General features: G+C 40.6%; 1 protein-coding gene across 1 annotated transcript in view; it reads left to right on the top strand.

Moving 5' to 3' along the window:
* The window catches only part of LOC146829045 (gamma-aminobutyric acid receptor subunit beta-4-like), a 584,921-nt gene that overhangs the window by 543,137 nt on the left and 25,749 nt on the right, over positions 1 to 16,035 (top strand). The window contains 1 exon segment of the mRNA XM_085606649.1: positions 12,350 to 12,606. Coding sequence (XP_085462775.1) covers positions 12,350 to 12,606 — 257 coding nt within the window.

Here is a 16,035-nt window from a genome sequence, read left to right on the forward strand (position 1 = left end):
TTCCCCTATTGCTCTCCCTATATCTAAATTGGGGTGCCCCTACTTTCTTAGTGGATCTTCTGCCAGTAGTGTCATCTGCCAGTAGTTAGCAGGGCTGGTAGGTTCCAAACTAATGTTTTCAGTTGAGAAAGTACAGTATCATTTATAAAAGCATCAGCCACAAGGCTAGTTATAAAATATGATTTAAGAATACGGAACGGTTTAGTATCTTTCAATGCATAGAGGAAGCAAGCTGTGTGACACTACCTCATGTATGTTACCTGTAGTTAAAGTTCCTTCCTTGTGTATTAGAAATTTTACCTAGACTATCAGAAGTAGACTTTTTTAGATTTCTCTAATAATGGACATTTTTAATAATTTTCCAGCTGATAGACAAAACAAATTGCAAAGGGTGATTTGAGGGTAAAATATAGTGCTGTTAAGTGTAAGTTCATTTGCAATATTAAGGATTTCTATTAGTCTGAAATCTAGGATTCTAAAGATTATTATTGTTGGTGACCATGGCAGATAGCAGCCTTGTAAGAAGGAATGGTAGCTTTAGATTCAGCTTTTTTGCTAAAATCATAATTGTGCAGCTAGACATTCAGCCTAAACAACCCATAATATGTTCCTTTTACAGATTTAAATCTGTGAATCAGGATATCTCACTTTATGCCCACTGATTAGATTTTCTACATCCATATTGGACATATTTGCACAGAATGTCTGTCAATGGAGCTCATTGTATACATGCTGCACTAATTGGAGTGCCATAGGTGTAGCATTATGGAATATAATTTACAATGCGTACATAATCCATAAATCATATGCACACTGCAACTGACTTATTTGGGCCATCTCTATGCAAAGGCAACATATTCCATTGCCTTAAGTACCCTTTGCTGGAGGGCATCACCTATCCATTAAGGCTGAACATTGGAACCAAGCACAGTAAAGCAGGAGAAGATAGATTGAGAGTATCAAAACCTTTTACATTCAGCACAGTTCTTATGAGAAGAGTACTGAGACTGCCTGAGCCATAGTGAGCCATTGATGGTTGTGGATGTGGGTACATTCTGGGTTCAGGTTGGTGGGTGATGTGAAGCAGGTGGTAACTGACGCTCCCATGAGTCCTGTTGCTGTATGCCATTGCCAGTGAGCATGGAGTCCTCTGTGTGTGATGTCTGTGACATCACACAATACCCCCCAGATGTCAGTGGCTGTGCCACCAAGAAAGTGTACCACCCTTGTTGATGCCAGGTTTCTTATTTGAAGAGAACAATCTGTCTAGTCACATTAATGATATTATATACCGCATACACTATGTTCTTTTCCTCGTGACCTTTTTTGATAGGGCTGTTATCTTAGTTTTGAACCCCTGCATGCATGTGCTATATAGCATAATAGGTAAACTATGTGCTTGGGGGAGAGGGGGATCTTGGCCTGCATGATGGACAACTGCACTCTTTAAGAATAGGTTTCTGAAACTCTCATAGTAATCCTGAAACATCCTGTGTCCCCCTTTAGCAGAAAGCAGCCCTAAGATAACTTTGGTATGATGTAATGTTGGCAGTGCTGACAATAGTCCAGAAACCATGGAATAGTGTTTTGATGGCCCGTGTTAGGTTAGTGCTCAACATGTATGCTGTGAAGCAGGATGGCACCCACCATGTTCAAGTGATCAGGTGAGGATTATCATTAGAACTGAGGCAACAAGGGATGGCAGCTTGTGCCAGCAGTGAACAGAGTTCCCTGTGGAGCCCACAGGATGGATGCTCGAGAGATTGTGAGGACCCGAGTGGGCACGGGCCCAGGGAAAGGCCTGATGGTCTGGGGCATTGCAAATGGCCAGGAGCGCTGCAGCTGGAACTGAGCAAGCTGCTGACATCTGTGCCCAGGTTTTGAGAAACACCTGGACAGGAAGCTGAGCTGTCAACATTTTGGGATGTTCAGGATGCCTACCTCCTTACCTTGATGGGCCCCTGCCATGTACATGACTACACCAACCCTCCTATTGTATTGCAGTCTTCTTTCCTGACCTGAGACTCTGGTGTGAACCCCCAGCACTACTGTCCTTCAAGCTGGTCACATCATTCAAGTACTAGAAATGGAGTCCAATCATAATAGAGGTGTTTCTGGATGCAATAACCAGTTATAAATTTCTACATAAAGACCAGGTGGGACAGCTGCAGCACAGGGAGAGACAGATGGAGTTGAGAAACAACTGATTAGAAATTGGAAGTACGTTTTGCCAATCCAGTGGCCGCTGGAGGGCCAGGAAGAATCCTGCACTAAAATCAAGCATATTATGGAAATATTAGTGAGAAAAACACTTTTGAATGAAACCTGGAGGATGCTATATGGCATTGGATATATAACACTGCAGCTGATGTTAACTGGGCCTCAGTTCCAAGCTCAGTAGTGCCACCTGGTGTGGAAACCAGAGCACTCAGGACACCTGTCACCAAACAAGAATTGAACAATATAAAGGAGGAGTCAGAGAAAGTGGAGGAACACAGGAGGCTATCAGTGCCCTGAGTTCTCTGGTGCCCCAAAATCCCTCTGAAACTCAGATCCTAGCAGCCATTAAGAAATCTAGCCAAGTGTTGTAGACTAAAATAGATGCAATTTCCCTAGAGGTGAACCTCCTTTGGGTAGATTTCTGCAAGGTCAATGAAACGAAGTTAGAAACTGAGAAAATGTTGACAATCTGAATAAAGAAATTGATAGCCTTAAATCTACAGTTCATTTCCTCTCTGAACAGATACACCACCTAGATGACATGCTACACGATGCAGAGGGCAGATCCCACTTAAGTAATCTTTGTTTTGTGTGGTTTCTCAAACAGGCTGAGGAAGATGCCCCTAAATTGTTCCTGAAGGAATGGAGTAAGGAGAGTGAAACATAGCAGATTGTCTTCATTCTTTGAGAGGGATAGAGCACACGGGTCTCTGGCCCCTCTGCTGTCAATTGATGCTTCTCTAAGGACTTGATTAGCAAAAAGCTTTATTATTGTGACAGAGACACTATAATACAAACTGTCTGGAAAGAAGACGATCTGAATTATGAACGTCAGATGATAAAGATTTTTCCCGATCATAATCAAAAAGTACAAAAATCTAGAAAATCATTTGCTGTTGTGAAACAGAAGCCTAAAGCCATGCACATACAATATATATTCCTATTAACTGTGAACCTGAGAGTAATACAGGATGGACAATCCCATTTGTTTACAAGCTCCGAGGAGGAGTAGACAACAGGAGTCAAATGACACAACAGCTGGTGGAACGGGGAGACCACAGAGAGCACACCGTGGATGAGAAAGGTCAGAACATTACACCATGTTTGGATGATTCCAGGACAATGATAACACAAAATGGCACACTTGAAGTATAGTAGGAATTGACAAAAGACATACAAGATCCCAATCTTGGGGGCAGCAAAGGTAAGGATCATGGTGGGATCCCCTGGGCTGACAGGATTGAGAGACCAGATGGAGTGAACTCTGATAGAATATTTTCAGACGACAGAGAACTGGATACTACACAATAGTAAGACACTGATATGACTGTATTGAAAATGGTGAGATTAGTAAGGTATTGTGATGGATGGGAAAAACAGTAGCTCAGAAATGGAACATAGACAAAAATGCTGGCATGGGTTCCAATGTGAGGATTACTACTTGAGGGGAAATGGCAACATTATTCATTTAGGAGCACAGGGGCTGCCTCAATAGGAAAGAATGGAGCAAAAATGTGGTCTATTGCTGAGCCAGCTTCCCAAAGAATAATCCATTTACAGTAACTTTGCCAAAGGTGCGTGTCTCTTGAGTCAGACTACCTGGATTCATGGTGTGGACGGGTTAGTTTATGGAAAGATGGTGACCGTCTGCTTATAAAAAGTAATTACTATACTTGTTGGACTGTGACTGAGGTTTAAGGCATAGGGCTGTTGGAGTTTGAGCAAGCAAACTAAGAACTCATCAGTACAAACTATGGGGAGACACCATTTGTTTATATGTCTGGGTGTTTGCCCAGGGGCTGGAGAAGGCTGTTTTAATATATGATTGACTCAATGGATCTGCATCACAGTGACCCTTAGATAGGTGATACACTTGCAGATCAAGACTCGCTCCAGCAGAGGTGAACTGCAGGGTCCAAGGCAGGCCTTGTTGGAACTGGCCATTTGAGAAGTTGCAGAGAAATGAATTCTGCACCTTGTTATGCCCCTCTAGCATGAACAGCAGGTCAACCTTATGACCCTTGGAGTCCAGGTCTTTTTCCTGATTCAGGCTGAAGAGCAGGCCCAGGTATCTAGGTTCCTCTCAGGTCAGATAAAATATGTCCAGTCCACTTCTGTTCTTCCACAGTTTCAGAAAGTGTTCTGAGAGGGGTACTTGAGAGGCTGGTACTAGCCTATGAGTGAGGGTGACTCCCTGATGCTCCCTAACCAATGGGGAGAAGGTTCCATGGCCCCTCCTACTAATTTCTGCAGCATTTCCTATGTGCCCTACTTCAAACAATCCCATAGTGCCCTTCTCTACCTAAAACCAAGATGGCAGTACCTATCTTCTCTTGTATAGAGCTCCTGTGCCTACCCTAGAGGTGTAGCAAGTGAAATGAGAAATCTCTCCTCAGTGATCACTCTAAAACATTTCCTGGGGCAGCTTCTCTGCCATTGGGATTGGTGCCTGACTGACTAGGGGAACAAAGGAGGGCCTTGTCCAAATGTCAGATAACATTTGCCTGTGACAGGGTAGGCCTCTTTGAAGTTAATCAAGTTATTGGGAACAGCCCAGATGGTCATCCTGCCAGAGAAACAGGCACACCTCCACACACCCAAGGCCTTTGTCCTGTTCTGGCAGCATTTGTCATACCTCATCAAGGGGACAATTAAGCTTCCAAGTAACTACTGGAACCCATGCATATGGGCTTCAGAAGCTTTAGGCAGGGAAAATATAACTTTCTAATAGTACATTTTCCAAAGTATTTATTACAGATGTGACTTCACCAGTGAATTAGTCTTTTAATAAAGATTTTTAAAAAGTCCAAGAATTCAATTTGTTAGTATTTCCTAGCCGGAGATAACATTATTAAATTTAATATTTCATCCTAATGTTTTCCTATGGAACAACCAGTGTTGCTCAATGAAAATAGCTATTGGGCTTTTTTCACTGTAGGGATATGTTTGCCGATAGCATTTTACCTGTCCTACTTTTAAGTGCTTTACCCTCTGCTTTGTTTCTAAAAACGGCCTACATAGTAGTGACTTATTAATATTTAAAAGGAAGGTTTTGACCTATCAAAAGGTTTAATTTAACAGGCCGACTTTGCAATTTTAAAAACTGCACAGCAAGGTTACAATCATGCAGCCGTGTTTGCACTGTCACTACAACAGGCGGCACAATGGGTGCTGTAGCCCACTGGTGACATTTAGCTTACAGGCCCTGGGTACATGTACTACAATTTACTAGGGATTTATAAATAAATTAAATGTACTAATTAGGTGCAGGCCAATGTTACCATGTTTAAGAGAGAAAATGCAAGCACTTTATCATTGGTTAGCAAGGGTAAAGTGCACAAAGTTCTACAACCTGCAAAAGTAGATTTCAGCAAAAAAGGCAATCATTTGAGAGTGACCATGCAGGAGGGCACACTTTCCAAAGAACTCACCACTTGATTATAGATGTATAACAAAGTAGCTTATTAGTTGGGGTGGATTGTTGGCCATCACAAGTAATAAAATCATCTTCATTTTAGGTCCAGTCAAAGGTTTTAATAATTTAAACCTGAGTTCATCCTCTGGTATATGTGGCACAGAGCAGATAGGCTTAAGTCAGAGACCATGTGTAAAGCATTTAGAAGTATCAAAACAGTTAAAAAGTTAGAAAAACAGCACAATAGAAAAATAACCCTCTAATTTGTAAAAATAGAGAAACAATTAATAAGTAAAATGACAAAAAAACAGACAAAATCCAATAAGGGGAACCAGAGATATGAATTTCTAAATATTTAAGTAAAAATAGCTCCGAAAAGCGCAAAGCATCAATGGTAGTCAATTATCACGGGACCAAAATGAGATTTGAGGCTGACTGCAATAGGCCCTAGACAGGGAAAGCAAGTAGATAGGGCCCAGTAAGGCCAGGAAGTAGAGAAGTTTAAAAACATTTTCGTTTTTCTGAGAATAAGCTCTTCTCCATGTTGAATAGACCTGAAATTCAACCTGATGCAGTTGAACTGTTGGTTGGATCCTTTTCTTGGTCAGTCCCTTGAAGCACTATCTTCTTTTGGTGCTCAACAGCCACAGTAGTTCAATTGCAAGGCCTCAAGGGCCGCAAGGGGAGCACTTAGAGACTCTCAGAGTGTCAGGCAGAGGACAACAGCAAAGTCCAGGTCCATTAGCCACTAGCCAATTGGGATTCTTCAAGGAATATACTCTTCATCTTTTTGAGGCTCCTGAAGCTACTCAGAGGATCAGTCTTTTGATCTCTGGAAATCTTTCTGTCCTTGGATTTCAAGTGTAACGGTATCCAACCTACTCAAGTCCTTTTAATATGTCGCACATGCCAAGTGCAGCTGGTGCAGTCCAGCTAGTAACCTTTCGCAGGTTCTGCATTGTTCTGATAAAGGTGCCTTGGTGTGACACATTTATGCTTGGCACCAGCTAGTGGGTCGGGCTGGTTCCTGGATACTCCCTAACAAATGGGTTAAAAGTTTCCAGGGGTATCCCTGCCCACTTTGTCTATAGCTCTTGTTTTCCCCACTGTAAACCGGCCTACAATTCCATTTGCCAGGACATTTTCAAGATGGCAAAAGACTTCGGCTAGATTAAACTTGGGCTATGAGGCTTGGCGATGTGAATGGGGACTGTACTAAGTTAATCACACTTAACACTGAAAACCTGTCTGAAGTATGCACTGTGCCTATAACAAACCCAAAGACAGATGTCTGGTAGGACAAAGGCAGGGGCCTTCAGCAACCAAACAGGGGATACACAAAAGTTGTCTAGGCATCCTGTTCTCTCGCTTTCAAGCTTGCCCCAAGCATTAACATGTAGCTCAATAGAACTATCAAGCGGGATTTGACAGTGTTAGATCAACAGTATTCCCACCGCCCCTACTTTGAATACACTGTGGAATGCAGAGGAATCATCTCTGTCGGTTCAGGTCAGCCTATTGATTGCCCCTGTGAGGCATTTCACAACTTTTGCGAGGGCTGGGAACTGGTTTATCCTAGTTAACCGTGTGATAGACCAGGAAGGTAAAGAAAAAGTTATATTTCCTTAATATTTGTTAAAAGCCCAACCTCACCACTTGTTCCATCCCAGAGATGGCAGCATTAGTATTTGAATATGTACTGCAATTTTCTACATGGAACAGCTAAGCCTTCCACGATGAAATCAGCTTTTATGGCCTTGTCACTGCAGGGGCATGGTAACTGTAATTTTGTACATGTGCTACTTTTGAATACTATGCACCCTTGTGGGATACAAAGCTCATGTAGGGCTGACTTGTTAATATTTAAAAGGGACATTTCTATCTGTAAAAAACATTATTTTAACAGTTCACACTGCAGCAGTCAGGCTGCAATGGTAGTCCTGAAACTATGTTTTCCTTTGTCACATGTGTGGATGGCACAATAAAACTGCAGTCCACTGGTGATATTTAATTTTCCATAAATTTCACAAAAAATACCGCAATGGAAGCATGATAGCAAAGTAAGGAAAAAGGAGACTTAAAAATATATATATCCAAAAAACTATCAGAGAAAACCCTTGGACAGTGTAGAGTTTAAAGACGAGAACCCTCACTCACCAGAATGGTGACATGCTTCATCACTGGGTCCCCTCTTGTACACAGTGTCCGCAAGGTACTCTGTGTAAGCTACAACTCTCCCACAGGAGAGGAGCACAGGGTGTTCTATACTCCAATGAGAGTGTGTGAATAAGGGGAAGAGTGCAAAAATAATAATAACTAATGTGACTTTAAAATCATCTCAAATGGGAGAAAAATTATTTATTGACTCTCCCTAATGGATGGTTTAAAATAAGTAGTGTGACGATAAGAATATAAAATTTCTTATCTGACTAGGTCAGGTCAACATGTTTCTGCCTATTGAAATAAATTCATGGCATTCCTCAGGACCATTGTCTTGTCGCTCTGCTTAGATTGTATCATAAAAACCATACTCAGAATGTGTAGGTCTCTTTAATGACCAGCATCCTTGGGTCTTCTTTCTGTAATACATGAATACAACAATTTTTGAAAAAAGTCTCACAATATCTTTCCCAACATCTATCACCAAGTGTATTTACTTATAGTGCCAAAAAACACCCAGGTGGCACACAAGTGAATATAAATGAAGAAAATTGTCCTCACCATTAAGCAGTAATTTACCTGCCAATACCCTTCAATGGTCTTCACGAACGGGTGTCTAGAGTGTATTAAAAATATAAAAGGAATGGATACACAGTTTAACACATCAAAAATTGTAGTGCGAGGACATTTATCATGTTCATAGGGAATACTCTAATCACCTATTTAAGTCAATCCTCATATAAATTCACAAAATCTCATCATCCATCTAGATTTTGTGACATAAGGAGCTAATCCATGGTTCAACAGCCTACTAACTATAACTGTTTGGGATTATCCTAGCCTAAATAAATGCTGCCTTTCAACCAGATGACAACGAAATATCTGTTGGAAACACGGGTACTCCAATCAAGTGTTCTCTAACACAGCGTGTTTTTTATACATCATATGTATTTTTCTATCATCATTAATGCCATGAATTTATTTCAATAGGCAGAAACATGTTGACCTGACCTAGTCAGATAAGAAATTTTATATTCTTATCGTCACACTACTTATTTTAAACCATCCATTAGGGAGAGTCAATAAATAATTTTTCTCCCATTTGAGATGATTTTAAAGTCACATTAGTTATTATTATTTTTGCACTCTGCCCCTTATTCACACACTCTCATTGGAGTATAGAACACCCTGTGCTCCTCTCCTGTGGGAGAGTTGTAGCTTACACAGAGTACCTTGCGGACACTGTGTACAAGAGGGGACCCAGTGATGAAGCATGTCACCATTCTGGTGAGTGAGGGTTCTCGTCTTTAAACTCTACACTGTCCAAGGGTTTTCTCTGATAGTTTTTTGGATATATATATTTTTAAGTCTCCTTTTTCCTTACTTTGCTATCATGCTTCCATTGCGGTATTTTTTGTGAAATTTGTGATTAGGAGTAGTACCGCGTATGGTAGTTAATTCTCCACTGTGACCTTGTTGTGAGTTTGCTATTTAATTTTCCATGCCATGTGTGCAGGTTCTACACCATATAGTATTGCCTTATAGGAGAGTTAAATACGTTAATCAGGGATTACCTCAATCTACATGTATTAGGGGTCAGTGCCCATACATTGTGCACTGGTCAGCAGTACCCCAGTGTGCAGAGTCTAAAAACCAGCAATATAACTTAGGAAAAAATAGGCAAGACTATATAAAAATTGAATTTGTTTTCTCAAGGTGGAACTATAAAAGGTGGAAATAGTGGAAACTGTATAGGGCATACCCATGGGAAAGGTGCCGAAAACTGCTGTCTTCCCCCTGAATTGTATTAATCATTCGCAGTACAGCGTCCTGATAGACTATCAGAAGTACATAGTGAGGCCACGCAAATGAGCAGACTGCCCAGGCCTTCATTATTATGTTGCAGAAACCAGAAAAAGATCTGTTACTCCAGGATCATACAGGGACAAAAATATTATCTATGTTTTTAGCTAACATTCTACTGCCATTGAGCGGAACTTTGGTGCAAGAAGATTTATGCGGTTTCATTCTAGGGGGTAGTACCCTCATGAAACTTACACAGCTCAATCACATGCTACACACTGTAAAATACAGAGAGCTGAAAGGAGTATTGATGGTGATAATATTGACAAAATGTTTGACACACCAGCCTGGAATTATAGTCTGAGTGACATTTTTGCTCCCAGTTTATTTAGTTGGATACAATTGTTACGCACTATGCCTGTGCCTGGTTCTGCTAGGGTGGCTTGGTATCTGACAGTCGAGCCCCTAGTGATACATTGTGTGATACGTGAACAGATTACTGTATTTGCAGCAGTGGAAGGTCTCAGTCCTCAAGGTATTATATAATGAACAGCGATCTGGTCGTTTATCAGTCTTATCTGTAAATAAAGAACTTGGATGAGCTCCCAAGGGTAGGCCTGCAGTGCCGACTGGACAGATTTTAAAGTTTAGGGCTGCAGGTAGCACATAGCACCCAAAAGCATTACTTTTATAATATGGAAAAGAGTATTGAGCAATCTAGGTTATCAATCCAATTATGGAAAACGCTCCCAGAAGGCATTTTGGGTAGGATAGCTACTGCACAGATGTTGCTTCTTCCCCACTGGCTACTGGCTATATACTCTCCAAATTACCATGTGCCAAATTCCAAGAAATAACTTTAAAGAGATTTGCAGCATCCTGGTTTCACTGATGTGGACAGGAAATCGAAGCAGGGTAATTTTGAAATTACTAATATTGCAGAGGGATGACGGGGACCTGAGTTTACCAGACTTTTGAATTAGAGAGCGGCACAGCTACAATGTGTTGTTAGAGGATATTTCATGGAGAACAGCTGGAAGAAACAACCCCTTGAAGGAACATTGAGAGGAGGGAAACTCCTAGTGTGCTTGATGAGTGGAGGTCATCAGGAGGTTTGTCCACACTTTGTGCAGCAGGCAGCCACCACATGTGGAACGGCAGTCAAAAAATTCATGTGACACCCATCGTTATTGAGGTCCCTGCCGCTTTGGTGGAAATTGCTAGCAATGCTAGTATTTAGGTAACGCATTTGTACTTTCTGCATCACATATATTTTATTCTTGGAGGCTGAACCGGATATATCCAAACAGATCACAGGATTGTCCTAGATGTTGAGGAATTGAAGCCCCATTTCTACCTATAGCCTGGAATTGTAGATTTTTGTCGAACCTCTGGGTTGCAGTGGTGGCAGGAATTCAATATGTGACAAATATCAGTACAGGGGTCTCAAGCAACCACTGTATATTGGGCATAATTCCCACCCAAGATTAATGTAGTTTTGTAGTACTTGGCTATTGTTAGCAAAAAGAAGGCTTATAATTCAGTAGCTCTCCACTAATGGACCTACCATCCCAACATGGGCAAAACATGTCAGAATGGACCGTAGCCAAACAATGGAGTGTTGGGGAGTTATGAACAGATGGAAATGCAGTGGAGGATCAGGCTATATGGGCTGAGGTGATAAATCTATGGATGAAGCATTTAGAACATTTTTCTTCACAATCAAGAACTCAGGCGTTCACATCCTTACAGTTAAGATGAGCTCCTTAACGGTCGAAACTAGTAAAAGGGACATCTGGTAGTTGGGTAAGCATTATGAGAATGCAGCAATGGACAGTGTCATCTTGAATTGGAAATGAGGCCAAAGCGAATGACAAATGAAGCACAATAGGTACATTAAACTATGTCAATTTAAATTTTCTAGATTGAACAGGAAGCTGGAAAAATGAATTGGACATTTTAAGGCACATTTGTGCTGTGAGATTGCATAGATGTAACCCTTGAGCTTAGGTTTTCAAGTACAAAAATCAGGCCATAACTATTTTAGGTGTGATGAGCTCCTTAGTAGATGGAGTGAGCAGGGAAAAGGAACTGTGGGCATATTAAGACTCAGTGGTACATGCTTTGCTGAAATGTGAGAGAGGAGTTCAACTCGTACACCTCACCTAGTTGTTTTAAAATACCTTAGGAAAGATCTGCAACATAATATTACAGATAATACACTCATAAAACGTTTCTTGAAGGCTTTCTTTATTTCACACTCTCATTCCCTCTTTTGGGGCCCTCCATTCCATTTAACATTAGTATTTGCAAGGGTTACCAGCATGTAAATTTCTAAAGAACACAGTATTCTTAAAGCTCACTCTACTGATATTGTGGTTATTCAGGGTTGGTTGAACAATTATGGGAGCGGTGACTTTCCTCTCACAGTTTGACATTCTTGCTATCTAACCTCCAGGTTGCAAGTAGCGCCGATATACATGAGCATTACGGAACTTGTTTTCCCTCATATCACCTGCACAACTGCCCCCAAGGCATGCGCACAAAACATAGTAAATTATATCTTCTTCTATTCCATACATTGAGCTGATCTGTTTTTCACAAATCTGTCAGAAAGACAAAAAAATGTATTTGTGCATCCTGTTTGTGGTATATGATTTTTAGTACTATTCATAGTCTGCCATTAAAGTTTAAGGCCACACACTGAGTATCATCACACAAAGTGTATTAACCTTTTGAACATCTCTTTAGGGGTTACAACGGTACTCACCATGACGACGATTAACACTCACCTGCGGGAGACTCTACCGAAGATCCCTTACGTCAAAGCCATTGACGTCTACTTGATGGGCTGCTTTGTCTTCGTGTTCCTGGCTTTGCTTGAGTATGCTTTTGTGAACTATGTTTTCTTTGGCCGTGGTCCACAACAACAGAAGAAATTGAGTGAACGGGTGAGCAAAGCCAACAATGAACGGCTGCGATACGAAGAGAAGAGGGTGAGAGAACAGGTTTGTCTTCTTCACTCATGTTCACAAAGCAAAGTACTCCTGACTCTAAATAGGAAACTCGCGCAACTCATACTTTTTGATTGGCCACATGCAAATCAGTGCATTTGCATACTTAATGCTATATATTTTTTCATTACATCTAGAGTACCATTATATTGCAACTTTACAAGTTGGACACGTCCTTGAGGAGTTGGCTGCAGGGCTTCACCCTAGGCCACTCCCAGCTACTACCCCCATGCCGCACATAGTAAAAAGCTGTGCTCAGATGGGGAATTGGGTTAAAATGAGCAAAACCCCACAGAAATGTGCTAAAAAATATAAAGATTAAAATGACGTTATAGTTAGATATGGTAATAAGATCTTACTTTAAGTTTAAATAAAAGAAGAAAATCACTATCACTGTTGAAGGTCAAAGTGATGTGATAGTTAGGTATGGTAATAATATCTTAACTTTACGTTAAACATTTTTTAGAAATTCACTGAATACTAAGATTTTAGCTTATGTAAAAAAAAAACTAGAAATTCACTGGAAAAACACAAAGTGATGTTACAATTGATGGTTGTAATGATATAAAAATAATGTTTATCATTTATTGTTACTGAGTTAACTTTAATGTGTGCCCCTGCCATGCCCTGCTTATAACCTCACATAATACATCACTTGTGACATGTAAAATTACATCATTGAGGACATCACTAATGAGATCTCAAATGACATCATTGATGATATCTCTGATGTCATTATACAATCATTCTGACACTGTCATGTAGGGTTTATGGACATGGGGCCAGATGTACGACCATAGAATTTTGTCAGAGACACTGTTTTCGATTCCCAATGGGGTCACAAATTGCATGCCTCTTCAATATTCATGAGACACTCGCAATTTGCAACCCCCTTATTAATAGCTGACCCTCCCAGGTATGGTTGCTTGCTGGGCTCAGCAGACCTCCATGTCTGGGACTGCTTTTAAATAAAGGAGTTTTTTTTAATGCAGCCCGTTTTCCTTCAAGGAAAATGGGATGCATTTAAAAAAAAGACAAATTAAACGTTTTCGTTGAATTTTTTTAAGGGAAGGTAATGGTCTCTGGGACCACTCCCTGCCCCTAAAAAATGTTTCCCCCAGCATTTGCAAAGGGGAAAAGGTCCCCAGGGGACCCCTTCCTATTTGCGAGTGCTTTCCCACCCTCTTGAAGAGGGCGGTAAATTGTGAGTGTTTTGCAGCCACAATTGCGAGCGCAAAACATTCATACACGGGTTAGAGACTTGCTATTAGGAAGGGACGCCCTTGAAACGCCCCTTCTTTATAGCGACTCGCAATTCCTATTTAGCGAGTCGCAAAAAATTACAACTGACTAAATAGGGATTGTACATGGTCCTCTTGTGCATGCAAAATTGGGTCATACATCTGGCCCATGAAGTATGTGAAATCCTCCTAAAGACTTCACATGACCCACAATTGTAAATCAAGATTTTCACAGGTACATATATACCACTACAACAACACCTTGCGTCAGGCCTTGTGGCCAACACTCCATAGTTTAATAAAATGTACTGCACATATTCCTGAGCAAAATGGCAAACAACCTCAGAGCCACGCATACAACACAAGTATGAGATAAACCACCTCTAAGTGGAATATCTCCATATTCTAAAAAATTAAATAACCTGCAATGCTTGAAAGACTTTAGTGAAGTTCTGGAAATAAACAGGAACAGGTTATAAAAAACGAGTAATGATGGGTAGGGCGTCAAGTTACAGAAAGTGAAAGGGTGTACAAAGGATCCACCCCGTCATTACATATCCCACAATTGTCCAGAGAAAGATAACCACTTAAGGTAAATCAGTGTGAAAAATCAACTCTGTATGAGCCAGTGATGCTATAATGGATAGGAATTGTTTAGAGAAGGTCCACAGCAAAATGTCACTTTTTTATATTTATGTTCTGCCCGAGGAATTACATTGACTGGACATATACATTATGTTTTTTGTGTGTATCATGGAACTGATGTTTAATAGAAGAAGGAACTGCGCGTGATCTGGAATTGGTTCTATGATCAAGGTATTTATCTCGGGAGGGAGTATGTGTACAATAATACATGAGATCATATGATCATCCTTTCGTAAACTGACAGCTCTTTTTTCCAATACAATGTCCCGTAGAATTTTAGGAATTGTAAGACTCTTTTTTCTTTGCAATGGGTGCTTTGTTTCATATCAACATGAGTGTTGAGGTGAAGAATACCCACCCAGAGTGGACATAATGTGCTGCTACATTTGGATGCATATAGCTGTTATGGAAGCTTATGTGCATGCAATACCACTGTTGAGTCCGACCACTAGAAGATATTCTGGGCCAACTGGTTTGCTTCTTAAAGGGTGTACTTAATTCGAACTAATTCTCCACACATTGTACCTAAAAACACGCTCATGCACTTGCTTCAGTGTTCCTTGATCATGAAAGGTTTAGTACAATTAAGTGTAAGAATATTTTTTGAATTTACCAAAAAGATTGGTTATACCTAGATGATAATCAGGTATTCTGGAGAACGGTCCCAAATATGCACTTTCTTGCCTTTCAAACCGGTGTTGTTTCCCTGGAAGTAAAGTTGGCTAGTATTAGAGTACTTTTTAAATATATTTATTGCAGCTGTTTTTAGTAGCCTCCAATGTCACCACTGTTTGACTTTCCAACACTATTCTTACTTGAAAGTGGTCGAATTTTTTCAATTTTGTGACTGTGTGAGATACCTCTGAGGTTAGAGGTGTAGTCTGATGTGATCAAGAATCGGCATAAGTTATGAGAGTCTTTCACGTGTTTAAAGAAGGAACCTGGTCCCTTGTGTTATTGTATCATGGTTATTGAATTGGTTTGGTTACAAGGTGACAGGAACTCTGTTGATATTCCTCCAATCCTCCACACAGAAGAGACTAGGAAAAGGATGGAAAGTGTGACCCACCTGCTTATTGTAATCTTCCCAGGGAAAACTGTGTATTGGGTACAAAGAAGAAGAGTGAAATGCAGGAGTCATGGCTTGTCTACCATAGACACACCTAGAATTCTGTGAGGAATATACAGTGGACGTGTATATATATATATATATATATATATATATATATATATATATATATTACCTACTGGCGGTCGCCAGTAGGTAGTTATAGTTAGGACCCTGTTTCCATAGGAAATCCGCAACATTCTATTTGGAATAACTTTTGCGCCGGTTGACGAATCCTCGCGAAATTTTCAAAACTAATGGGGCGCTATGCTCCGCTCCTACCCTGAAAGTCTTTGGGGGATTCGTCAAGCGGGGGCTGAGATAAAAGGGGGGTCCCAAAACGCGTTTTTCCCATGCATTTTTCCATAGGACCTTTAGACACAGCTACAGCCCGAACGGCTGAACAGAATTACTAGAAATTTGGCAGAG

Source organism: Triturus cristatus, chromosome 5_2, assembly GCF_964204655.1.
Source record: "Triturus cristatus chromosome 5_2, aTriCri1.1, whole genome shotgun sequence".
In the NCBI taxonomy this organism is placed as follows: domain Eukaryota; kingdom Metazoa; phylum Chordata; class Amphibia; order Caudata; family Salamandridae; genus Triturus; species Triturus cristatus.